At 44.1% G+C, this 27,595-nt stretch overlaps 1 protein-coding gene across 1 annotated transcript in view; it reads right to left on the bottom strand.

Moving 5' to 3' along the window:
* Positions 1-27,595, bottom strand: part of HS2ST1 (heparan sulfate 2-O-sulfotransferase 1) — a 225,589-nt gene that overhangs the window by 36,544 nt on the left and 161,450 nt on the right. The window contains exon 2 of the mRNA XM_038745855.1: positions 14,600-14,838. Within this exon, the coding sequence (XP_038601783.1) occupies positions 14,600-14,838 (239 nt within the window). The remainder of the gene's footprint in view (positions 1-14,599; positions 14,839-27,595) is intronic.

The raw sequence follows: 27,595 nt of genomic DNA, 5'->3' as shown, positions 1-27,595 counted from the left end.
GTCATCAGCGTAGAGATGATAGTTGAAGCCGTGGGAGCAAATGAGTGCACCAAGGGAGTGAGTGTAGATAGAGAACAGAAGGACACCAAGAACTGACCCTTGAGGAACCCCTACAGTAAGGGGATGGGAGGGGGAGGAGGAGCCCGCAAAAGAGACTGAGAATGAACGGCCGGAGAGATAAGAGGAGAACCAGGAGAGGACGGAGTCTGTGAAGCCAAGGTTGAATAGCGTGTTGAGGAGAAGGGGGTGGTCCACAGTGTCGAAGGCAGCTGAGAGGTCGAGGAGGATTAGGATAGAGTAGGAGCCGTTGGATTTGGCAAACGGGAGGTCATCGGTGACCTTTGAGAGGGCAGTTTCCATGGAATGTAGGGGACGGAAGCCAGACTGGAGGGGGTCGAGGAGAGAGTTGGCGTTGAGGAATTCGAAGCAGCGCGTGTAGACAACTTGTTCAAGGAGTTTGGAAAGGAATGGTAGGAGGTAGATAGGGCGATAACTAGAAGGGGAGGTGGGGTCAAGAGAGGGTTTTTTTAGGATGGGGGAGACGTGGGCATATTTGAAGGCAGAGGGGAAGGAACCAGTGGAGAGTGAGTGGTTGAAGATGGAAGTTAAGGAGGGACGGAGCAAGAGTTTTTTTTAATGGTATTTGTTATGCGCTTACTATGTGCAAAGCACTGTTCTAAGCACTGGGGGGATACAAGGTGATGAGGTTGTCCCACGTGGGGCTCACAGTCTTAATCCCCATTTTACAGATGAGGGAAATGAGGCACAGAGAAGTGAAGTGAGTTGCCCAAAGTCACACAGTTGACAATTGGCAGAGCCGGGATTTGAACCCATGACCTCTGACTCCAAAGCCCAGGCTCTTTCCACTGAGCCATGCTGCTTCTCTAGATTTCAAAAGATGTGAGGGAATGGGGTCAGAAGCACAGGTGGCCGGAGTAGCACTTGAGAAGAGGGAGGAGATCTCATCTGAGGATCCGAGGAGGAAGGAGATCTCATCTGAGGATACTGCTGGGAAGTATGGGAGAGTAGCGGAGAGGGTCAATCAGGTTGGACACAGTCCCTGTCCCATATGCAGCTCACAGTCTAAATCCCCATTTTACAGATGAGGTCCCTGAGGCACAGATAATAATAACAACAATAATAATAATAATAATAATAATAATAATTTTGGTATTTGTTAAGCGCTTACTATGTGCCAAGCACTTTTCTAAGCACTGGGGGAGATACAAGGTAATCAGGTTGTCCCACGTGGGGCTCACAGTCTTAATCCCCATTTTACAGATGAGGTGACTGAGGCTCAGAGAAGTAAAGTGACTTACCCAAGGTCGCACAGCAGACAAGTGGCAGAGCTGGGATTAGAACCCATGGCCTTCTGTCTCCCAGGCCCGTGCGCTACCCACTAGACCATGCTGCTCCTTCTCAGTCTCTTTCACTGGCTCCTTCCCTGCCTGTGGATTCCTCAAAGCTCAGCATGGTCTAGTGGACAGAGCACGGGCCTGGGAATCAGAAGGACCTGGGTTCTAATCCCACCTCTGCCACTTGTCTGATGTGTGACCTTGGGCACGTCGTGTAACTTCTCCTTGCCTCAGTTGTCTCATCTGTAAAATAGGGATTAAGACCGTGAACCCAGGGAGGGACATGGACTCTGTCCAATCTAATCCGCTTCATTCATTCATTCAATCATGTTTATTGAGCACTTACTGTGTGCAGAGCACTGTACTAAGCGCTTGGGAAGTACAAGTTGGCAATGTATAGAGACAGTCCCTACCCAACAGCAGGCTCACAGTCTAGAAGGGGGAGACAGAGAACAAGAAAAACATATTTATTAACAAAATAAAATAAATAGAATATGTACAAATAAATAGAGTAATAAACACATACAAACATATATACATATATACAGGTGCTGTGGGGAGGGGAAGGAGGTAAGGCGGGGGGATGGGAAGGGGGAGAGTAAGGAGGGGGCTCAGTCTGGGAAGGCCTCCTGGAGGAGGTAAGCTCTCAGTAGGGCTTTGAAGGGAGGAAGAGAGCTAGCTTGGCGGATGTGCGGAGGGAAGGCATTCCAGGCCAGGGGAATGGCGTGGGCTAGGGATGTAACAAGCCCATCCAAGCTGCCACCATGCTGGTCCAAACATGAGCCCTGGGCCATCATAACTACTGCATCAGCCTCCTTGCTGACCTCTCTGTCTCCGGACAGTCCACCTTCCAGTCCATAGTTCACTTTGCTGCCTCGTATTTTTCTAATACAGTGTTCTGGGCCCATCTCCTTTTAGACTGTGAGCCCACAGTTGGGTAGGGACTGTCTCTATATGTTGCCAACTTGTACTTCCCAAGCGCTTAGTAGTGCTCTGCACACAGTAAGCACTCAATAAATACGATTGATTGATTGATTGATCTCTCCACTCCTCAAACTCCCAATGATTGTCCATCCACTTCCGCAACAGAAACCCCTCAGTATTAGTTTTAAGATGCTCAATCAGTTCTCTCACCCCTCTATTTATCCTCACTCCTCCCCCATTACAACCTAGTCTGCACACTTGGCTTCTCTAACACAAACTCACCGTGACTCGATTGCATCCTTCTCCCACCACCAACCCTGTACTCATGTGCTCGCTCCCTCTTGCCTGGACCTCTGTCCAGATTTACAAACGGCACAGAGCTACTCTAATAATAATAATGATGGCATTTGTTAAGCTCTTACTCTGTGTGAAACACTGTTCTAAGCCCTGGGGGGGATACAAGATGATCAGGTTGTCCCACACGGGGCTCACAGTCTTAATCCCCATTTGACAGATGAGGTGACTGAGGCACAGAGAAGTTAAGTGACTTGCCCAAAGTCACACAGCTGACAAGTGGCGGAGCTGGGATTCGAACCCACGACCTCTGGCTCCCAAGCCCAGGCTCTTTCCTCTGAGCCACGCTGCTTCTCACGCTACTCTACCCAGCAGTAGCGTGGCCTAGTGGATAGAGTACGGGCCTGGGACTCAGAAGACCCTTGGATCTAATCCCAGCTCAGTCATATATCTGCTGGGTGACCTTGTTAATTAATTAATTAGGGCATTTGTTAAGCACTTACTGTGTGCCAAGCACCATTCTAAGCACTAGGGTTGATAGAAGGTAATCAGGTTGGACACAGTGCCTGTCCTACATGGGGCTCAGTCTTAATCCCCATTTACCAGATGAGGTAATTGAGGCACAGAAAAGTTAAGTGGCTTGCCCAAGGTCACAGAGCAGGCAAGTGGCTTCACTTCTCTTTGCCTCAGTTATCTCATAATAATAATAATAATAATAATGGCATTTGTTAAGCGCTTACTATGTGCAAAGCACTGTTCTAATCTCATCTGTAAACTGGGAATTAAAACTATGATTCCTATATGGGACAGGGACTGTGTAAAACTCAATTTGTTTGTATCCACCTCTGCGCTTAGTATGGTGTCTGGCACATAGTAAGCACTTAACAAACACCACGATTATTATTATTATTGGTATTATCATCAAAGCCCTACTAAAATTACATCTCCACGAAGCCTTCCCTAATCTCTCATTTCCCTGTCCTATTTTCCTCCCTTCAGTATCACTCATGCACATATTTTTTTTAAATGACATTTGTTAAGCATTTACTCTGTGTCAGGCACAATGCTAAGTGTTAGGGTAGACCCAAGTTTACCAGGTTGGATGCAGTCCCGTCCCACATGGAGCTCACAGTCTAAATAGGAGGCAGGATGATTTAATCCCCAATTTACAGGTGAGGGAACTGAGGCACAGAGAAGTTAAGTGACTTGCCCAAGATTACACAGCAGACATGTGGTAGAGCTGGGATTAGAACCCAAGTCCTCTGACTCCAAGGCCTGTGATCTTTTCACTAGGCCAAGCTGCTTTTCATGCGGTACAGTCCTTACTCTCTAACTAATAATAATAACAACTGTGGTATTTGTTAAGGGCTTACTATATGCCAGGCACTGTACTAAGTGCTGGGGTGGATACAGCATAGAGAAGCGTAGCTCAGTGGAAAGAGCACGGGCTTTGGATTCAGAGGTCATGGGTTCAAATCCCTGCTCCGCCAATTGTCAACTGTGTGACTTTGAGCAAGTCACTTCACTTCTCTGGGCCTCAGTTACCTCATCTGTAAAATGGGGAGGAAGACTGTGAGCCCCCCGTGGGACAACCTGATCTCCTTGTAACCTCCCCAGCACTTAGAACATTGCTTTGCACATAGCAAGCGCTTAATAAATGCTATCATTATTATTGTTATTACAAGCAAATCAGGTTGGACACAGTCCCTGTCCCATGTGGGGCTCACAGTCTCAATCCCCATTTTATAGGTGAGGTAACTGAGGGACACAGAAGTGAAGTGACTTGCCCAAGATCATACAGCAGGCAAGTGGTGGAGCCAGGAATAGAATCCATAACCTTATAATAATAATGATGGCATTTGTTAAGCGCTTACTATGTGCAAAGCACTGTTCTAAGCTCTGGGGGGGATACAAGGTGATCAGGTTGTCCCATGTGGGGCTCACAGTCGTCATCCCCATTTTACAGATGAGGTAACTGAGGCTCTGAGAAGTTAAGTGACTTGTCCAAGGTCACACAGCAGATATGTGGCAGATCCAGGATTCGAACCCATGACCTCTGACTCCAAAGCCTGGGCTCTTTCCACTGAGCCACGCTGCTTATGATTAACCCAGACCCGTGCTCTATCCACTACATCATGCTGCTTCTGGTACTCACTTCAACCTCCGTCTCCACCACACTTGGATACATATATTTCTACTATTGTTTCTGCTTCTTGCAATCTATTCTAATATCGGTCTCCTACTAGACTGAAGCTCCTTGAGGGCAGGGATCACATCTACCGCTCTTTTATACTGTCCCGAGTACACTGGTACCTGTACACAGTGAGTGCTCAATTGTTTAATCAACTGATTACATATGGGGGTGTGAGCAATTGCAGGCATTTTAACTAGAGTTCATTAATATTGTGCCATTTTTTTCTGACTCGTCCCACAAGCAGCTGTGTACATTTCAGCAGTGAAGGACGATGAGGCAGGCAATCGAGAAAAAATTGGGGTTAACGTATTAAATGACGTTAAAGGGATTGAAAAATGGAACACCAGGCTTGGTGAGAAGAAACCTATATGAGTCAATTCCAAGGAGATTTCCATACTATGATTAAGTCAGACTATAAAAGGGGATATTTAGGAACTGGTGACTATATGCAGTACATGAAAAGGGATGTTTTTATGACTAGCCTAGAGCAAAGCCATCCAAAACTGTGATTTTGTCAGATTTTATAGCCCAAGCAGAGTCAGGCCAGAAGTGATCAGGCAGAAGACCTTAAGGGAAAACACAGATTCAAGAAGAAGCATTACTGCTCTATTTGCAGGGTTGACTCAGCGCTGAATCAAGGCCCTTGGAAAGGGTTTAAGAAGCAAGTTACATGCCTGGTATCTTAAAGTTATTTTCTGAATAAGCCATGGTTGTTTATGTCCATAAAAGTTCATATCCTCTTTCTCAAAGGGATGACCTGTCCTGACCAACTTCCAATTTCATAATTACCATCTATTGGATAAATACTGCTCTTAACTTGGGTAATTACTGTCTACTTGACGCCCACTCCTCCATTTACTTAAAACAAAAATGGCTTGCGTGGTTGTGTGCAGTTGTCTTGGCATGAGGCTAAACACGAAGGGAGCTTGCTATCCAAAATGCGGAACTCAGGAATTACTGAATGAAATTCTGAAGAGTTCCGAGCGGTAAGAGATTGAGTGAGGAAAATCTAGGACTTTCCTACCAGTCTGAATGCAGCCATGATTTCTAAGACAAAAAGAGGAAATCTACCAACTCCACTGAAAGATAGCAGGAAGACTTGTCCTCCCTATTTGCTCTCCACACTGGGACAGCACTTTAAATACACAGTGTTTTCTGTCTTTTAGGGCCATCTCTTCACTAATTCCTGAGAAGCAACATGGCTCAGGACCTGAGTTCTAATCTTGGGTCCTCTACTTATCTGCTGTGTGACCTTGGGCAAGTCACTTAACTTCTCTGTGCCTCGGTTACATCCTCTGTAAAATGGGCAACAAGACTGTAGACCCTATGTGAAACAGGAACTGTGTCCAACCCGATCACCTTGAATCTACCCCCGCGCTCAGTACAGTGCCTGGCACCTAAAAGGCGCTTAACAAATACCATTAAAAAATAGAACTGCTGTATAGAAGAGGTTTCCGATTCACACCCCAGCGTTTGAAACATTTCTAAGAATAGCAAAAGTGAAAGGATTGAAAAAAAGGTGAACGGAATAGTACTAGGAAATATTCCCTGAATTTTAAAGCAACAACAATGATAACAAAGCAGCGTGACAGTGGAAAGAGCACGGGCTTTGGAGTCAGAGGTCATGGGTTCAAATCACAGCTCCGTCAACTGTCAGCTGTGTGACTTTGGGCAAGTCACTTCACTTCTCTGTGCCTCAATTACCTCATCTGTAATAGAGGGATTAAAACCGTCTCCCCCTGGGACAACCTGATCACCTTGTAACTTCCCCAGCCCTTAGAACAGTGCTTTGCACATAGTAAGCCCTTAACAAATACCATCATTATTATTATTATTATTATAAAACAATCCAATAAAAAGCCAAAGCATAGGGGCCTTATACCAAATGATGTGGGCTTTACCGGACATATCACAAATTCTGGTCTGGATAAATTGGAGAAACTCAGGATGGATCAAAGTGATGGATCCAGACCTTTTCAATGGTGGAGCAGAGTCTGGATTGTTATTTCTGTCCATAGGTGAAGGGGATGGGGAGGCGGAGGAAGCGGCTTGGCCCGGTGGAAAGAGCACAGGCCTTAGAGTCAGAGGCCTTGGGTTCTACCTCAGCTGTGCCATTTTCCTGCTATGACGCTGGGCAAGTCATTCATATATTCATTCAGTCAATCGTATTTATTGAGTGCTTACTGCCTCAGTTTCCTCATCTGCACAATGGAGATTCAGTGTCTGTTCTCTCTCCCACTTAAGACTGTGAGCCCCATGTGGAACAAGGGACTGTGTCTGACCTGACTGTCTTCTTAGTACTTAGTGCTTGGCACACATTAAGCGCTTAACAGATACCATAGATTATTATTACTGTTCTTATTCCTATTATTGTTATTATTACCATTATTGTCAGGAAAGTACTTACAGCCTGGCGAGCAAATGGAATAGGGATCTGAGCTGGGGGAATGAAGCATATTGGAGAGGGGAAGGAGATATTTTGAGGAGCGCCAATTCTGTTCATCCACTAGCGCCAAAGTCCTAGTTTCCACACAGCAGCCACAAAATCCTGCTTTTCTCCATGATGGCATCAATGGTGCTGGTAGGGAAGGTGGGACGGCTCTGGGGCCAGATTGGGTACCTAAAATGGGTTTCGGGACAATTGCCTCCATCACGCCCATTTTTTTCTAGCCTGGACTATCTGAGAGGCAAATTGAGAGGCAGTGTTGTCTAGTGGACAGAGCTAGGGCCTCAAAGTCAGCAGGGCCTTGGGCTCTAATCCCAGCTCTGCCACTTGTCAGCTTTGTGACCCTGAGCAAGTCACTTCACTTACCAGCACTTAGAACAGTGTCCAGCGCTTAGAACAGTGCTTTGCACATAGTAAGTTCCTAACAAATGCCATTATTATTATTATTATTTTTCTCTGGGCCTCAGTTACATCATCTGTAAATAGGGATTAAGACTGTGAGCCCCACAGACAGGCAGCATAATGTAGTGGATACAGCACAGGACTAGGAGTCAGAAGGTCATGGGTTCTTAATCCTGGCTCCGCCTCTTGCCTGCTGTGTGACCCTGGGCAAATCTCTTAACTTCTCTGTGCCTCCGTTACCTCACCTGTAAAATGGGGATTGAGACTGTAAACCCCATAAAGGACAGGGATTATGTCCAACCCAATTTGCTTATATCCACCCCAGCACTTAGTATAGTACCTGGCACACAGTAAGCACTTAACAACTATCACAATTATTATTATAACTGGCCAGGGCAGGAAACAATACCATCCATGTTTAGGTATTTTGGCTTGGGAAACATTATGGGAGCTGTGGATTCCCACATGTGGGGAATTCCCACATTCCCACATGGAAAAGCAGTGTGGCTCAGTGGAAAGAGCTTTGGAGTCAGAGGTCATGGGTTCAGATTCCGGCTCCGCCACTTGTCAGCTGTGTGACTTTGGGCAAGTCACTTAATTTCTCTGGGCCTCAGTTCCCTCATCTGTAAAATGGGGATGAAGACTGTGAGCCCCCTGTGGGACAACCTGATCACCTTGCAACCTCCCCAGCGCTCAGAACAGTGTTTTGCACATAGTAAGTGCTTAATAAATACTATCATTATTATTATTATTATTGTGCTGACAAGCAGCATGGCCTAGTGGATAGAGCATGGGCCTGGAAATCAGAAGGACATGGGTTCTAATCCCGACTCTGTTATATGTCTGCTGTGTGACCTTGTGCGTCAGTTACCCCATCCGAAAAATGGAGATTAAGGCTGTGAGTTCCATGTGGGACAGGGACTGTGTTTAACCTGATAAGCTTATATCTATCCCAGCACTTAGTACAGTGCATGGCACATAGGAAGCACTTACCGTACACCACAAAAAAAAGTTCAAAATGATAATTTATGAAACTTCTTAAAAGTTTAACCTATTAAAACCCCAAAGGTATTAATCTGGAGAAGACTTGACAATGCTGAAGCTACTCTAGTAACAATAGTAATAATAATGATAATAAATAATAATTGTGCCATTTGTTTTACACCCTTACTATGTTCCAAGAATTGTACTAAGCACTGGGGTTGATACAATAAAAGAGAATTGGACCGAGTCCCTGTCCCATATGGGGCTAAGAGTCTAAGAGGGAGAACAGGTATTTTATCCCTATTTTATAGAAGAGATAGCAGAGGCACAGAGATTTAAATGACTTGCCCATGTTCACACAACAGGAAAGTGATGGAGCTGGAATTAGAACCCAGGTCCTTTGACTCTCAGGACTATTCTATTTCCACTAGACCACACTTTGGCTCTTCTTTTCTTTACTGAAACTGAGTAAATGATTCTTAAATGATATGCTGATTGTCCTTCAACACCTTCAGAACACTTCCTGGGGCTTCATCACGGGGAAGAAGTTAAATCTGGAGTTAAAGACACTTTCATAGAAAAAAGACATGGTGGAGATTTGTTAGCTGTTGCTCATCATACATTTCATGATGTTTTTCATCCCGGCTCCGCTACTTGTCTGGTGTGTGGACTTGGGCAAGTTACTTTACTTCTCTGGGTCTCAGTTACCTCATCTGTAAAATGGGGATTGAGACTGTGAGCCCCATAATGGACAAGGACTGTGTTCAACTTGATTTGCTAGTATCCACCCCAGCACTCAGTAGTGCCTGGCACACAGTAAGCACTTAACAAATATCATCATCATCATCATTTCAGGTCCTGCAAATCCATTAGCAGTAAGGGAGATATGCGACTGATGAGCCTGGCTCCAAATTAACACTCACTCACCCATTACTGTCTGGGAAGCAAAGGATGTGTTATCCAAGTAAATACCTTTCACCAGCCCAACTGGTTGAAAAGATAGAGTGAATTGTATTACAGATATCTAAGTTAAGGCTTTGGCTTTAGCTTTCAAGAGCACAGAGCAATAAAAAAAAAAGATAGGGATGGAATGTTCTCCATTTACCACAGAAAAGAGAAGGAAATGGATTTAAATTGCAGGAAGAGAGATTTAGGTTAGATATAAACTTACTCTCCTCCAATCTTTCCCCTCCTATACTATGCTGTTTTTTTCCCTCCCCCTGGGATGTTTTGAAGGATGTTGATAGCTGGAGGCACAATGCTCTGACCTCTAAAAAAGGGACTTCAGTAGTCAATCAAAAATCGACAATCCTTGCAGCAAGCAGTTTCTCAGATTTTGGACTTTCGTAGATTTTAGAGATATGGGTGGCAGAATGAGTCTAAACCTCTAAAGCATTGAGGGGTTGTGTGCTATATGCCTTTGAGTAAATACAGTCCCGTATCTGGGAACCCTAGGATGCAAGTTGATGAAACTTTCCCCACATACAAAATTACGCACTTCTGGCTTTGTCACGAATTAAAGATTTTCCATGTTAGTGGGCTTTTGATTGATGATATATATGCTCTCAAAAGAAATACACCAAGCAGTTTTAAAAATAGGAAAATTACCAAGAAATCGACTACTATGATCTTTGGTTCTAATCGGGACACCAATAATTCAACAGAATGTAAATGCAAATCTACTAGGGCAAATATCCCTGTTTCAGGGAGATGAAACTTGCCAGGGTTTTGAGATAGGTAAGTGAGGGAGATTGTGGAACCTATTTTCCTGGTGATAATTAAGAATCTGACAGAAGCCAAAGTAGAGGTAGGGGGTGGGATGGAGTAGCTCTGTGAGTAGGGCTATATCACACAACAGATCTCTTAAAAACAAATCTTCCCAGTTGGGGTTCGGGCATGATTTCTGAAGTACTAATGGACTAAAAAATTAAGTGAAGCTTTCAAAAAGAGTGTATCTGATAGAGAATAAACCTTAAGTGCTAAAGGATGGGAAGAGGTGTGGATAATTTCATGCAGTTTAAACTGGGAGGAATCAAAGAAAATGGGCCCAAATGAACATAATTTTCACATCACTGAGAAAGATCGATAGCGATTTCTGGGGTTTGGTATCCTTGACGGCTGGAATACGGAGATATGACAATTACCCAACCTTGCAGGTGCCATGGTTTACTCCGCATTCTCTCTCTCCCAGAAGAATATCACCAGAGGGCCAATGCTCAGAAAACCAAAACGGTACTCAGGATCCCAAGGCTGATGGTGTTTTAAGGAGCATCCCAATCAATCAATGGAATTAACTGACCTCTGACTTTGTGCAGAGCACTGTACCAAGTACTTGGGAGACTACAATAATAATAATAATTAAAAAAATAAAAATATTTATGGTATTTGTTAAGTGCTTACTATGCATCAAGCACTGTGCTGAGTATTGGGGTAGATACAAGTTAATCGGGTTGGACACAGTTCCTGTCCCACATGGGGCTCACACTCTTACTCCCTATTTTACAGATGAGGTAACTCAGGACCAGAGAAGTGAAGTGACTTGTCCAAGGTCACTCAGCAGATAAATGGCAGAGCCGGGATTAGAACCCATGTCCTTCTGACTCCCGGGCCATGCCCTACCCATTAAGCCACGCTGCTTCAGAGTCGGTAGACATGATCCCTGCTTACAGTCTAGAGGGGGAAATAGACATTAAAACAATTATGGATATGTACGTAAGTGTGGTGGGCTGAGGATGGGGTGAATATCAAGTGCTTAAAGGGTAAAAAGTCAAGTGCATAGATGAGAGAGGGAGTAGAGGAAATGAGGCTTTGTTGGGGAAGGGCTTTTGGGGGGAGATGTGATTTTAACAAGGTTTTGAAGGTGGGGAGAGTGATGGTCTATCTAATAAGAAGGGGGAGGGAGTAATACACTAAACAGACGATGTGAAGAAGGGGTTAGTGACAAGATGGACGAGCTCAAGATACAGGAAGTCGGTTGGTGCTAGAGGAGAGAAGTGTGTGGGCTGGGCTGTTGAGAAGCAGCATGGTTCTGTGGAAAGAGCCCGGGCTTTGGAGTCAGAGGTCATGTGTTTAAATCCCAGCTACACCGATTGTCAGCTGTGTGACTTTGGGCAAGTCACTTAACTTCTCTGGGCCTCAGTTACCTCATCTGTAAAATAGGGGTTAAGACTATGAGCCCCCCGAGGGACAACCTGATCACCTTGTAACCGCCCCAGCGCTTAGAACAGTGCTTTGCACATAGTAAGCGCTTAATAAAGGCCATTATTATTATTATTTATCATTATTGTAGGAAATTTGTGAGAGGGGGAGAGCTGATGAAGTGCTCTAAAGTTGATATAGGGCATTTCTGTTTAATTTGGAGGTGCATGGGTAACCACTAGAGTTTGTTGAGGAGTGGGGAGATGTAGACTATGTTTTTTTAGAAACACAATCTGGACAGATTGGAGTGGGGAGAGATAGAAGAGAGAGGACAATGAGGAAATTGATGCAGTAATCAAGGAAGGATAGATTTAATGAGTGCTTGGATCATGGGATGAAGAGGAAAGGGAGGATTTTCATAATGTTGTGAAGGATTAAACAAAAGGATTTGGTGACAGATTAGAGTATGTGGATTGGATGAGAGAAATGAGTCGAAGACAATTCCAAGGTTACGGAATCGTGACACAGGGAGGAGAGTGGTGCGCTTAGTACAGTTTCTGACACATAGTAGGTGCTTAACAAATAGCATAATTATTACTGTGAAGAGAAATACATGGGGAGGACAGGGTTTGGGAGGGAGGCTGAGGAGTTCATTCATTCATTCATTCAATCGTATTTATTGAGCGCTTACTGTGTGCAAAGCACTGTACTAAGTGCTTGGGAGGTACAAGTTTGCAATATATAGAGACGGTCCCTACCCAACAGCGGGCTCACAGTCTAGAAGGGGGAGACAGACAACAAAACAAAACATATAAACCAAATAAAATAAATAGAATAAATATGTACAAGTAAAATAAATAAATAGAGTAATAAATATGTACAAACACATATACATATATACAGGTGCTGTGGGGAGGGGAAGGAGGTAAGGCAGGGGGATGGGGATGGGGGGAAGGGGGAGAGGAAGGAGGGGGCTCAGTCTGGGAAGGCCTCCTGGAGGAGGTGAGCTCTCAGTAGGGCTTTGAAGGGAGGAAGAGAGCTAGCTTGGCGGATGGGCAGAGGGAGGGCATTCCAGGCCCGGGGGATGATGTGGGCCGGGGGTCGATGGCGGGACAGGCGAGAACGAGGTACGGTGAGGAGATTAGTGGCAGAGGAGCGGAGGGTGCGGGCTGGGCTGCAGAAGGAGAGAAGGGAGGTGAGGTAGGAGGGGGCGAGGTGATGGTGAGCCTTGAAGCCGAGGGTGAGGAGTTTTGTTTTGGACATGTTAAGTTTGAAGTGTCGGAGGATCATCCAAGTAGACTTGTCCTGACTGCAGGAGGAAATGGACTGCAGAGAAGGACAGGAGTCAGGAATGGAGAATTACATTCTTTGACACTCTGCTTAGGCCCTGAACATTATGGAAAATATGGGTAATCATTTCGGCAGGTTAAGTTAACTTTGGCTCTATCTGATACAAAGGCAAAGCAGTTTATGGAGGTAATGTAAGTGGTGTGACTACAGCAATAGTGATCAAATAATTTATTAAAATATAAGGAATTTTTAAGCGAGTGGTCTCAAAAAATCCCGTACATAATTTTAAAACTCTTAGATGAATTCAGAAAGTTAGAGGAGTAAAGGTCCTTCACTGAACTGGTATAAGAATGATCTCCAGTCATTCTACAAAGATGGAAGGAAGAGACCCATAGAAATCTGTTCGAGCCACAGGAAAGTCTGGTTGATTCCTAAATTGATGTGCCACTTTCTGTGATTAGGTGGAATTTTAATTCCTAGCTATGAGTTGAAAACACCCATGTGAATGAATACAGCCAAACCCCCATCCATTACCTGATCCTTCTCCTTGATGGATATTTTTTCAAGGAAAAATATTGATCTTGATCTCACCTAGTGGTATTAAGTAAACACAGTAACTCAAGAAACCTATTAGCTCATCCTCTGGACTGTAAGATTGTTGTAGGCAGAGAATGTGTCTGTTATTGTTATATTGTATTCTCCCAAATGCTTAATACAGTGCTCTGTACACAGTAAGTGCTCGATAAATATGACTGACTGAATGAATGGGAAAGATAACAAGTGAAACCTTACACCGGGGTAGTCAAAAACAATATGCTCAGAAGATGCACGCCGTAAACCAGGCTTTTGCAAACTTCTGCCAAAGCAGGTTAACCCTGACCTTCTGAATTTCTGTCGTTCTACTTTCTTGCTTCAGAAGGCAGACAAAAGCATGCCAAATTATGCTCCAACAGCTCTGAAATGAAGGCATTTTTAATGCTCTTCATCCTTCGAGCAAATTCCATTCTAATTAGATAACAGCTAATGAACATGAGCTCTAATAATGCTATTAAAATAAGCTTCTGATTAGAGAGCTTGTCTTTCAGATTCTCCTATACTATCACTTTTTGGGGGGCTTAATTCTCTTTCCCCTCATACTTCCCCTCTCGCACAGATGTAGTTATGGAAATTAATGATGTTGCATCATTCAGGGTGGTGGAATTAAAATCCGAATTCATTTTTTTTCCTTTTCTTAGAACTAATCCAAGCAGCTCTATTGGCTGATCTGCCTACTGAAATCATGTTTATGGCATTTGTTATGCGTGCTTACAATGTGGCAAGCAAGGGTGTAGACATAAATAAGACCATCAGGTCCCCCCAGGGGTTCACGGTCTTAAGAAGGCGAGAGAACTGGCTTTGAATCCCCATTGTACAGATGAGGAAACTGAGGTGCAAAGAAGCAAAGTGACTTGCCCAAGGTCACCCAGCAGACATATGGCAGAGCTGGGATTAGAGCCCAGGTCCTCTGATTCCCAGGCCCGGATTCTTTCAACTAAGCCCCGCTGCTACACCAGACATATTACGAAGGCTTACTTGGTCTTGCAGAGACATCACAGGATTATTTTTGGTTGTATTTATATGCAGGACGTGATACTTGTTCTTGGAGCAAAGGTCGTAGGCGATGTTGGTGAAAGAGGTGCTTGCAGTTTTAGGGACTCGATTGTAAATAATCACTCTATCGTCCTCCTCATCCACAACTGATTCTTGTCGAGGGCCATCCATTGTATGGCGCTGTTCAATTTCACGCACCTCGTGTCTCGCAATAGCCCTTTCTGTGAAGAAAAATAGAAATTCGTTAGAACTTCAGCGAGAATAGGAAAAAAACAAACAGGATTCTCTTATTGGAAAGTAAAGATTCTACTTTACACAGCAGGGATAATCATAATGGTATTTGTTAAGGGCTTACTATGTGACAGAGACTGTTCTAAGCACTGGGGCTAGACTGTGAGCCCACTGTTGGGTAGGGACCATCTCTATATGCTGCCAACTTGTACTTCCCAAGCGCTTAGTACAATGCTCTGCACACAGTAAGTGCTCAATAAATATGATTGAATGAATGAATGAATGACAAGATGTTGGTTGGTGATCAGAAGTACTTACTTGGGAGTGATGAATAGGCATGGCTCCCATGTTCCCAAGGAAGAGAGTTTACCCCAATCAATCAATCGTATTTATTGAGTACTTGCTGTGCATTGAGCACTGTACTACCCACTTGGGAGAGCACAGTATAGCAGAATTGGGGCAGAGGGGGTGGGAGGGGAAGGGGGATGATGGAGAAAAATATTTGGTAAAGATCAATTAATCAACAGCATTTACTGAGCATCTACTATGCACCAAAAACTGTATTAAGAGTCTGGAAGAATATAAGATCAATCAATCGTATATATTGTGTGCTTACTGTGAACAGAGAACTGTACTAAGTGCTTGGGAAACCATAACATAAAAGAGTTGGTAGACACATTCCCTGCCCATGATGAGCTCACAGACATTAACAAAAAATTAATTATGGACATGTATGTATGCGCTATGGGGCTAAGGGGAGGGTGAATAAATGGAGCAAATCGAGCGACACAGAAGAGAGTGGAAAAAGAGGAAATGAGACTAAGGAAACTCAACCTCTGTCCTCAAGGGCCCATAGTCTAGCAGGGAGATAGACAATGAAATAAATAACATATAGAGGGAATATTAGAGCATATAAGATACAGATACAGATCATGGGTTCTAACATGACCAAAATCTCCATAGCACTAGAGCATATAAGATACAGATAAGTGCTATGGAGATTTTGGTCATGTTAAATGCTTAGGTGGAGTGGAAAGGCTGAGAAGGTAACTGAGAAATACAGAGTGGGGTAATTTGAGAAGGCCTTTTGGAGAAGATAGAAGGGTTCCGGTGGTCTGTAATATCAATCAATCAATCAATCAGTGGTATTTATTGAGTACTTACTATGTGCAGAGCACTGTACTAAGCCCTTGGGAGAGTGCAACACAACAGAATTAGCAGACACACTCCCTGCCCACAATGAGCTCACAGTCTAGAGGGATATAAAAGGGGAGAGTGAGAAAGGGGTCAGGGATGGGAGAAATGAGAACGGGTCACTGTGAGTAAGTTAGTTTGAGAAGGATGAAGAGTTTGAGCTGGAGTGTAATGGGAGAACAGAGTGAATAGGCAGGAGGGAGGGAGATGAATGAGTGCTTTAACGTTGATGGTCAGGGTTTTCTGTTTCATGCACAGAAGAATGGGCAATCACTGGAGGTTTATGGGGAGTGGGGTACCCAGAGCCACATTTTAGAAAAATGATCCAGGCAGCAGTGAGAGGTAAGGACTGGAAAGGGGAGAAACTGGAGCCAGGGAGATTCATTCAATCACATTTATTGAGTGCTTAGTGTGTGCAAACCACTGAACTAAGCACTTGGAAAGATCAGTGAGGAGGCTGAGGCAACAGCTAATCTGAGATATCACAAATGGCTGGACCACGACAGTGGCTATTTGTTAGGGGAGGATCCCAGAAATGTTGGGGAGTAATTTCCAGGAATGACAACAGACTGGATATGGGTTGGATGACGGGAAGTCAAGGATAAAGCCAAGGTCAGGTGCCCCCAAGACAGGGAGGATGGGGGTGGAGGGAAATGTGAGGTGGAGCAGGGAAGTTGAGAAGCAGCATGGCATAGTGGACAGAGTGCAGGCCTGAGGCAGAAGGTCATGGGTTCTAATCCCAGCTCTGCCACTTGTCTGCTTGGTGACCCTGGGCAAGTCACATCACTTCTCCATGCCTCAGTTACCTCATCTGTAATCCATCTGTGATCCATGCTACCCTCTATTCATTTATTTGCATTTATTGAGCGCTTACTGTGTGCAGAGCACTGTACTAAGCGCTTGAGTTAAACACTTCCATCCACTTGGGGTCATAATAGACAACATGCTTAACATGACATCACAATGTAACTCTGCTAAGGAAAATAAGTACTCTCTTTTTGACTGCTGCCTTATAACTTCTTTTCACTACTCACTGAATTATATTCTTGATAGTAGTAATGGTATTTACTCAGTGTTTACTGTGTGTATATTACTGTAGTCCTGGGAAAAACACAGATGAAAAACTGACCTGGTCACTGGACCTGAAGGTTTCATAAACTAAGAATAAGGGAGGGAAGAGCAGACAGGAGACAGATACAGTGAGAAGCAGCATGGTCCACTACATACAGCATGGGCCTGGGACTAAGAGGACCTGGTTTCTAATCCGGCTCCGTCATTTGTCTGCTGAGTGACTTTGGGCAAGTCACTTCACTTCTCTGTGCCTCACTTCCCTCATCTCTAAAATGGAGATCAAGACCCATGAGGGAAGAGGGCTTTGTCAATCTGATTTCCCTGTACCCACCCCAGCACTTAGTAGGATGTCTGCCACATTGTAAGCATTTAACAAATACCACAATCATTATTATTAATATTATTATTGGATACAGAAAGAAGGATGAAACTATAAAAACACAAATACAGCATAAAAGACAAGGTCATGATATATACACAAAACACGAGGACTGGGTATCATGGCTAAAGAAAAGGAATTTTGGGCTCTTCACGGTTCGGCATCCAACGGTCACCGTTGAGAACTAGGTCACAGTGCTTTTTTTTTATGATATTGTTAAGCACTTCCTATTCAATCGATTTCCTTTGTGTCAAACACTGTTCTAAGCACTGGGGTAGGTACGAATTAATTACGTTAGACACGGTCCCAGTCCCGCATGGGGCTCACAGTCTATGTAGGAGGGAGAAAAGGTATACCCATTTTAGGTTGAAGAAATTCAAGCCCAAAGAAGCTAAGTGACTTTTCCACGGTGACAAAGTGAGCAATTGGAAGGGCTGGGATTTGAACCCAGGTACTTCCTTCTGACTCCCAGGGCTGTGCTCTCTCCACTGGGCCACACTGCTTCTTTTTGCTGCTCTGACTGTTAAGATGGTCTCAGGCTGCTGCTGTTACCTTACCCTTCCACCTGAAGAAGAAGGGGCTGATGGGAGTCCCGGAGGAGTATTTTTCTTCTTGTAATAATAATAATGGCATTTATTAAGCACTTACTATGTGCAAAGCACTGTTCTAAGCACTGGGGAAGTTACAAGGTGATCAGGTTGTCCCACCGGGGCTCACAGTCTTCATCCCCATTTTACAGATGAGGTAACTGAGGCACAGAGAAGTTAAGTGACTTGCCCAAAGTCACACAGCTGACAATTGGTGGAGCCAGGATTTGAACCCATGACCTCTGACTCCAAAGCCCATGCTCTTTTCCACTAAGCCATGCTCCTTCTCTGTTTGTACTTGTCCATCCCCACTATAATGTTAGCTATTTGGGGCCAGGGACTCTGCTTTAATTGCTCTTTGTTAAATTATCCCAGGGCTTATTACAGTGCTTTGCATAATCTGAGTGTTTATTAAATGTGAGCAATAATAGTGATATTAATGATATCTGAAATAAATGAATGGGAGGAAAACCTGTAAAAAGTGGGGAAATATGCTCATTATATTTAGCATTGGCTATAGCCATACTGTAGAATAGATTAAACAGGACTTGTAAGATACATTGGTCTAGTCATAGGTGAAATAATAACAGTAATAAGTATGACGACATTTGTTAAGCGCTTACTACGTGCCAAGCACTGTTCTAAGCACTGGGGTAGATACAGGGTAATCAGGTTGTCCCACGTGGGGCTCACAGTCTTAATCCTTTCACAGATGAGGTAACTGAGGCACAGAGAAGTTAAGTGACTTGCCCACAGTCACACAAGGGATAAGTGCCAGAGCTGGAATTAGAACCCATGACCTCTGACTCCCAAGCCCGGGCTCTTTCCATTAAGCCACGGATTTGGAGCAGCTCATTTTACGAGTAATTGGCAAATATAACAGTGGTTGCTGAGAAAGACTGAAGATTTTTCAACTAAGCCTTCCCCAATTAAATCCTCTTTTCCCCTACTCCCTTTCCCTGTGTTGCCTAGGCAACAGGATTTGTACCCTTTAAGCATTGTTTCCAAATCAAATGCATCCTTTAAACACCCTCAGCCCCACAGCACTAATGTAGGTATTCACAATTTATTTTAATGTCTATCCCCCCATCTAGACTATTAAGTTTCTTGTGGGCAGGGAAAAACTCTGTTGCATTGTACTCACCCAAGTGCTTAGTATTGTATACTCTGCACACAGAAAGCGCTCAATAAACACCAATAACTGTGTTTTTATGGCATTTGTTAAGTGCTTACTATGTGCCCAGTGCTGTTTTAAGCGCTGGAGTAGAGACAAGCCAATCAGGCTGGACACAATCCATATCCCACATGAGCTCCTGGTCTTAATCCTCATTTTGCAGATGAAATACGGGAATAACAGAGAAACAAAGTTACTTATCCAAGGTGATACAGCAGACAAGTGCCGGAGCCAGCATTAGAACCCAGGGCCTTCTGACTCCCAAACCTTTGCTCTATTCACTAGGCCACGCTGCTTTTGTTCATTCATTCATTCAATTGTATTTACTGAGCACTTACTGTGTGCACAGCACTGTACTAAGCGCTTGGGAGAGTACAATACAACAATAGACACATTCCCTGTCCAAGATGAGCTTACAATCTAGAGGCAGGGAGAGAGACATTGATATAAAAACAATTACAGATATGTGCTTAAGTGCTGTGGGGCTGGGAGAGGGAGATTTATCAATCTATTGATTGACTAATAAGCCAAAGAAATATCCAAAGATTGTATACACAGGAATAGGCACAGAACATCTGAAGAGATGTATCTTCATTTGATTTGGAAACAATGACAATTTCTGTGCTGAATACCAGAAAGAATACTAGAAAGAATTCATTCATTCATTTAATCGCATTTATTGAGTGCTTACTGTGTGCAGAGCACTGTGCTAAGCACTCGGGAGAGCACAATATAATAATAGACACATTTCCTGCCCACAACGAGCTTACAGTCTAGAGGGAAGGAGACCGACATCAATACAAATAAAATTACAGATATTTACATAAGTGCTTTGGAGCTGGGAAGGCCGAGGAGCAAAGGAAGCAAGTCAGGGTGATGCAGATGGGAATAGAGATGAGGAAAAGTGGGGCTTAGTCTGGGAGGGCCTCTTGGAAGAGATGTGCTTTCAATAAGGCTTTGATGTGGGGGAGAGTGGTTGTCTGTCATAGATTGTTCCCAATTTATGAAGGGCAAGAAGACCTTGTGTGTGACATCATGACCTTTCCATTCCAATGTTGGGGTGGGGAACGATGCCAATTTACGTCTTGGTCAAGAGGGTCTGAGGGGACATACATTAGTGCAAGGATCCACGCTCTTATGACTCCGGCAGACTTGTAGGCCTCTCTAATAATAATAATAATAATGGTATTTGTTAAGCACCTCCTATATGCCAAGCACTGTTCTAAGCACTGGGGTAGATACAAGGTAATCAGGTTGTCCCACGTGGGGATCACAGTCTTAACCCCCACTTTACAGATGAGGCAACTGAAGCACAGAGAAATGAAGTGACTTGTCCAAGATCACACAGCAGACAAATGGCAGAATTGGGATTAGAACCCACGACCTCTGACTCCCAAGCCTGGGCTCTTGCTACTAAACCACGCTGCTTCTCTGGACTGTAAGCCCATTATGGGCAGGGAATGTACCTGCTTATTATTATACTCTACTCTCCCAAGTGCTTAGTCCAGTGCTCTGCATTCAGTAAGTGCTCAATAGGTACAATTGACTAACTGCAGAAGCTGGGATGGTTCTGATGAGTTCCACCCTAAGTCCACAGTCCTGAAGTACACATCTGTAATGTATTTATTTACAGTAATGCCTGTCTGCCCCTCTAGACTGTAAGCCCCTTGTGGGGCAGGAACGCCCTTACCAACTCTGTTATATTGTACCCTCTCAAACATCAGAGAAGCAGTGTGGCTTAGTGGAAAAAACACGGGCTGGGGAGCCAGAGGTCGTGGGTTCTAATCCCGGCTCCGCCACTTGTCAGCTGTGTGACCTTGGGTAAATCACTTAACTTCTTTGGGCCTCATTTTTCTCATCTGTAAAATGGGGGTGAAGACTGTGAGCCCCACGTGGGACAACCTGATTACCTTGTATCTACCCCAGTGCTTAGAACAGTGCTTGGCATATAGTAAGCGCTTAACAAACACCAACATTATTATTATTATGATCTAGTACGCTGCTCTGCGTACAATCAGTGAATCAATGGCGTTTAATGAGCACTTGTTGTGTGCCGAGCACTGTACTAAGCACTTGGGAGAGATCTGCTTATATCAGCCCCAGTGTTTAGTAACAGTGCCTGGCACATAGTAAGCTCTTAACAAATGCCACAATCATTATGATTGAACATTACAGAGTTGACACACGTTTCCTGCCCACAGTGAGCTCACACAGTAAGTGCTCAAGAAATAGTACTGATGGATTGATGGATTTCAGGTCAGTCCAAAGAGCTGAAGTCAGTCCGATCCCAAAATACAGCTGATGCTGGGGTGGGGAAAACTGCCCTTCAGCTATCCCTCTTTCTTAGATGCAATATGGCAACAGAGGGATCACAAGGGCCCTGCGAGGTCACTGAGCCCATCCATCCATCTTTCTTCAGTCAGAGCCATGGCCATCCTGGAGGACGACAACTTGGGAAAACAGCTCTGAGGGAGGTGACTTTCTGGGAGCACTTTCTGTGAGAAGCAGCCTGGCCTAGTGAGCACAGCACTGGCTTGGGAGTCAGAAGGACGTGCTTCTAATCCTGGCTCTGCCACATGTCTGCTGGGTGTCCTTGAGCAAGTCGCTTCTTCTGTTACTTCATCTGTAAAATGGGGATTAAGAGTGTGAGCCCCATGTGGGACAGGGACTGTGTCCAACCTGATTAGCTTGTATCTACCCCAGGACTGATAACAGTGCTTGATGTAAAGCAAGATCTTAACAAATACTAATATTATTATTGATAAAGTATTTCAGGGGGCTTTTCGATGGGAAGACAGCTCAGTGCAGGAGGGAAAGGCCTAAGCAATGGGCTGGAGATAGGAGAGTCAACTGCTTTATTTTTCCTCATTAAAATCCCTCCATGTCCCACAGTTGGCTTACAAGCCACGGTCAACAACCCAGATTTTTGGCCAAATCCACACTCCCTTTGAACAGACAAAATAATGAAATGTTATTAAAACCACATATTTGATTTAAAGTCTCTGTTCCAACCTTTCAAAAATAAAATAAATCTTCCAGGTCATCAAAATTCTAGCCATATAAAGTCTATGTGATTCCACTGATTGTTCTGGATGTCATTCTATCCACAAGCCCTCCCTTAATCTACGAGGGGGATGATTTTGAACAAAGCTACGTTGGGGGCACTGCAACTGCTGACAGACAAGGGAAATCCTAGAGGTTTCCTATAGCAGCCCAGATAGGCGTGAAATTGCCTTTAAACGATTCATGTAATTCTCAATTGACAATTCAGTCTAGTCTCGACCATTTGTCTGAAATGGTGGATCCGGGAGAGATGAATTTATGTGGTATTTCGTAAATGGTTAAGCCAATTTTAACTACAGGAGATATATGACTAAGGAAAACTGCAATTTAAATGATTTTTGATCATCACTTCACGTGCTTAGAAACATCTCAGGCAACCTGTAACTGTTTTCCAAATGGTCTATTAAATATAAAAGATTGCTATAAAAACAGGATGCTGCCATCTTGTCTGCTAATTATTTTTTTGTAGAAGTTGTCGGTTCTTCAGTATAGATATAACAGCTATGTCTTTTAGTGTTCCAATCTAGATAGCTCTTGAATTGGTCAAGCTGAAAATATATGAAAATATGGAAAGAATTGTTGAAGAGTTTATGACGTAGCTACAGGAGACTATTAATCATTCAATCAATCAATCGTATTTATTGAGCGCTTACTGTGTGCAGAGCACTATACTAAGCGCTTGGGAAGTACAAGTTGGCAACATATAGAGACAGTCCCTACCCAACAGTGGGCTCAAAGTCTAAAAGGGGGAGACAGAGAACAAAATCAAACACACTAACAAAATAAAATGAATAAAATAGATATGTACAAGTAATAATAATAATAATAACGGGCATTTGTTAAGCGCTTACTATGTGCAAAGCACTGTTCTAAGTGCTGGGGAGGATATAGGGTGATCAGGTTGTCCCACGTGGGGCTCACAGTCGCAATCCCCATTTTACAGATGAGGTCACTGAGGCCCAGAGAAGTTAAGTGACTTGCCCAAGACCACACAGCAGAATGTGGCGGAGTCAGGATTCGAACCCATGACCTCTGACTCCAAAGCCCGGGCTCTGTCCACTGAGCCACGAAGTAAAATTTGTAATATGTTCACTACTATCTGAATATGCAATACATCCTTTTTAGTCATATGGAAACTAATGCCAAGCTCATTCTAGAAAATAAGGACCTTAATTTATAAACTTACTTATTTAAATGATGTTTGTTAAGTACTTACTAGGTGTCAAGGTTTGTTCTAAGTGCTGAGGTAGATAGAAGTTAATCAGATCGGGCACAGCCTGTCTCACACGGGGCTCACAGCCTAAGCAGGAGACAGAACGGGTACTGAATCCCCATTTTACAGCTGAAGAAGCTGAGGCACACAGAAGTGACTTGCCCAAGGTCACACACAACAGGCGAGTGGCAGAGCTAGGATTAGAATCCAGTCCTCGGGCTCTCAGACCCATGCTTTTTCCAATAGGCCATGCTATTTCACCGTGATGCCACGGGCTCAATGCATAGGTTTAAACTTTTGTCTTTGAAAGGAGACTTGTTCTCTCCAGGACAGATGTCTGTCAGAGCATGTGTCTCGTTGCCCGGCAACCATTTTCAGCCTTTAAGGCTGACAGCGAGGAACAGTGTGGCCTCAAGGAAAGAGCACGGGCCTGGGATTCAAAAGACCTAGGCTTTAATCCTGGCTCCACCATCTACCTGCTTTATGACCTTTTCATTCATTCGGGTGTATTGATTGAGCTCATACTGTGTGGAAAGCACTGTACAATAAACACATTCCCTGCCCAAAGCGAGCTTACAGTCTAGAGATGAACGTATAATAATAGTAATTATGGCATTAGAGAAGAATTAGAATTAGAGAAGCAGCATGGCTCAGTGGAAAGAGCATGGGCTTCGGAGTCAGAGGTCATGGGTTCAAAGCCCGGCTCTGCCAATTCATCATCATCATCAATCATATTTATTGAGCGCTTACTGTGTGCACAGCACTGTACTAAGCACCTGGGAAGTACAAGTTGGCAACATATAGGGACAGTCCCTACCCAATAGTGGGCTTACAGTCTAAAAGGGGAGACAGAGAACAAAACCAAACATACTAACAAAATAAAATAAATAGAATAGATATGTACAAGTAATTGTCAGCTGTGTGACTTTGGGCAAGTAACTTCACCTCTCTGGGCCTCAGTTACCTCATCTGTAAAATGGGGATGAAGACTGTGAGCCCCCCGTGGGACAACTTGATCACTTTGTAACCTCCCCAGCACTCAGAACAGTGCTTTGCACGTAGTAAGCACTTAATAAATGCCATTATTATTATTATTATTATTAAGTGACTTGCCCAAAGTCACATGGCTGACAACTGGTGGAGCAGGGATTTGAACCCCTGACCTCTGACTCCAAAGCCCATGCTCTTTCCAATGAGCCATGCTGCTTGTGAGCCCCATGTGGGACATGGTTTGTGTCTGACCTGATTAGCCTGTATCTACCCTAAAGCTTAGTACAGTGTCTGATACATGGTAGGCACCTAATTGTGGTATTTATTGTATGTTTGGTTTTGTTCTCTGTCTCCCCCTTTTAGACTGTGAGCCCACTGTTGGGTAGGGACTGTCTCTATATGTTGCCAACTTGTACTTCCCAAGCGCTTAGTACAGTGCTCTGCACACAGTAAGCGCTCAATAAATACGATTGATTGATTGATTGATTGATTGATTGATTAAGTGCTTACTATGTTCCAAGCACTGTATTGAGAGCTAGAGTAGATTCAAGTTAGTCAGGTCCCACATGGGCCTCACACTCTAAGTAGGAGGGAGAACAGGAACTGAATCCCCATTCTGCAGACGAGGGAACTGAGGCACTGAGAAGTTAAGTGACTTGCCTGAGGTCACACCAGCAAGTGGCAAAGGTGGGATTAGAACCCAGGTCATCTGATTACCAGGCCTGTGCCCTTTCTACAAGTCCAGGCTGCTTCCTTGTTTAATAAACTCCTTTTTTAAAACATGAAGAAGGAGACTGATTTTGCCAGGGAGGCAGACAAGACGTCCTGCAGTAGTTGAACATTTGAGCACCTAAATCCCTAGGTCTGAGCACTCCACAAACAACACTGGAAAGTGTGCTGGTATTTTCTGAATTCCTTTGAATTGTTTTTTCCAAAGTTTCTCCGCTGATTGGTAGTCCAACCTCTTCTGAGGCTCAAACAGACTGGGAAACTTTATGAGTTGGAGTATATTTGCAGAACACTTAGAGGAAGTGGGCAACACAATTAAGACAGACTGAATTTTAACAGAATGCTTATTTCACATGTAAGTAGAAAATTACAAGAATCTGTGCTTCCTACTTCCTTGACTAGGTTCTTGTTTCTCCTATTCACCTTCCATTCTGTCATCAAAGAAGCAGTGTGGCTCAGTGGAAAGAACATGGGCTTGGGAGTTAGAGGTCATGGGTTCTAATTCTGACTCTGCCACTTGGCTGTGTGACTTTGGGCAAGTCACTTAACTTCTCTGTGCCTCAGTTACCTCATCTGTAAAATGGGGATTAAGATTGTGAGCCCCACGTGGGACAACCTGATCACCTTGTATCTCCCCAGTGCTTAGAACAGTGCTTTGCACATAGTTAGTGCTTAATACCATCATTATTATTATTATCTATGCACTTGGATCCATACCCCTTAAACACTTGCTATTCACTCAGTCAATTGTATTTACTGAGCACTTACCGTGTGCACAGCACTTGGGATGGCACAATAAAATAGACATAGTCCTGCCCACAATGAGTTTTGCACTCATGTACCTATACTGATTTGCACCCATTTCCCCTATCAGTATGCTAATAATAATAATAATAGTAATAATAATAATGGTATTTGCTAAGTGCTTACCAGGCACTGTACTAAGCGCTGGAGTGGATACAAGCAAATCGGGTTGGACTTAGTTCCTATCCGACATGGAGCTCACAGTCTTAATCCCCAGTTTACAGATGAGGTAACTGAGGCACAGAGAAGTAAAGTGATTTGCCCATGGTCACAAAGCAGACAAGTGGTGGATCCGGGATTAGAATGCAGGTCCTTCTGACTCCCAGGCCGGAGGTCTATCCATTAAGCCAAACCATCTGTCTTGCCCTGCTAGGCTATAATCTCATGAACTGAGAAAACAACTATCCACTCTACTGCACTGCTTTCCCCAACCCCTTCAAAGAGTGCTTGGCACATGGGAACAGCTTAATAAATACAATTGAAGGCCCATCTCCTCCCCAATGATTAAGCCCTCATTTCCTCTTCTCCTCTTCCCTTCTGTGTTGTCCCTGCACTTGGATTTGCTCATTTAGTTACCCCTTCTTCAGACCCATAGCACTTAAGAACTTAGTAAAGTGCTCTGCACACAGTAAGTGCTCAATAAATATGATTAAATAGAATGTATGAATTATAGACCTATCTGCAATTTATTTATATTAACACCTTTCTCCCCATCTAGAATGCAAGCTCATTGAGGGCAGGGAACATTCCTACCAACTCTTGTTATATTGTACTTTCCTGAGCACTTAAGTATGATGCTCTGCACCCAGTAAGTGCTCATCAAATGGGATTGATAGATGACTGATTTACTGTAAGCTTGTTGTGGGCAGGGAACATATCTATATCAAGTTTATCCTTTCCTGCCTTAACTCAGCCCTCTCTTCTGCCAGACAAAACTATTTCTCCTCCCTTATTGACACCCATGCCCATCACCCCCGCCAGCTCTTCCGTACATTCAACTCCCTTCTCAGGCCCCCGGTTCCTCCCCCTCCTCCTTCCCTCACCCCCAACGATCTGGCCTCCTACTTCATTAACAAAATTCAATCCATCAGGTCCGACATCCCCAAAGTCTCTTCCCCCCTTTCTCCAACCCCCCGGCTCTCAACACTCTCTGCTACTCTCCCATCCTTCCCAGCGGTATCCTCAGAGGAACTCTCCTCCCTCCTCTCAAGTGCTACTCCGGCCACCTGTGCTTCTGACCCCATTCCCTCTCATCTTATGAAATCTCTCGCTCCATCCCTTCTCCCCTCCTTAACTTCCATCTTCAACCGCTCACTCTCCACTGGTTCCTTCCCCTCTGCCTTCAAACATGCCCATGTCTCTCCCATCCTAAAAAAACCCTCTCTTGACCCCACCTCACCTTCTAGTTATCGTCCCATATCCCTCCTACCATTCCTTTCCAAACTCCTTGAACGAGTTGTCTACACGCGCTGCCTAGAATTCCTCAACAACAACTCTCTCCTCGACCCCCTCCAGTCTGGCTTCCGTCCCCTTCATTCCACGG

The sequence above is a fragment of the Tachyglossus aculeatus genome, chromosome 4, assembly GCF_015852505.1.
Source record: "Tachyglossus aculeatus isolate mTacAcu1 chromosome 4, mTacAcu1.pri, whole genome shotgun sequence".
NCBI lineage: Eukaryota > Metazoa > Chordata > Mammalia > Monotremata > Tachyglossidae > Tachyglossus > Tachyglossus aculeatus.
The sequence above is the reverse complement of the archived record's forward strand: the minus strand, read 5'-3'. Positions and strand labels throughout refer to the sequence as shown.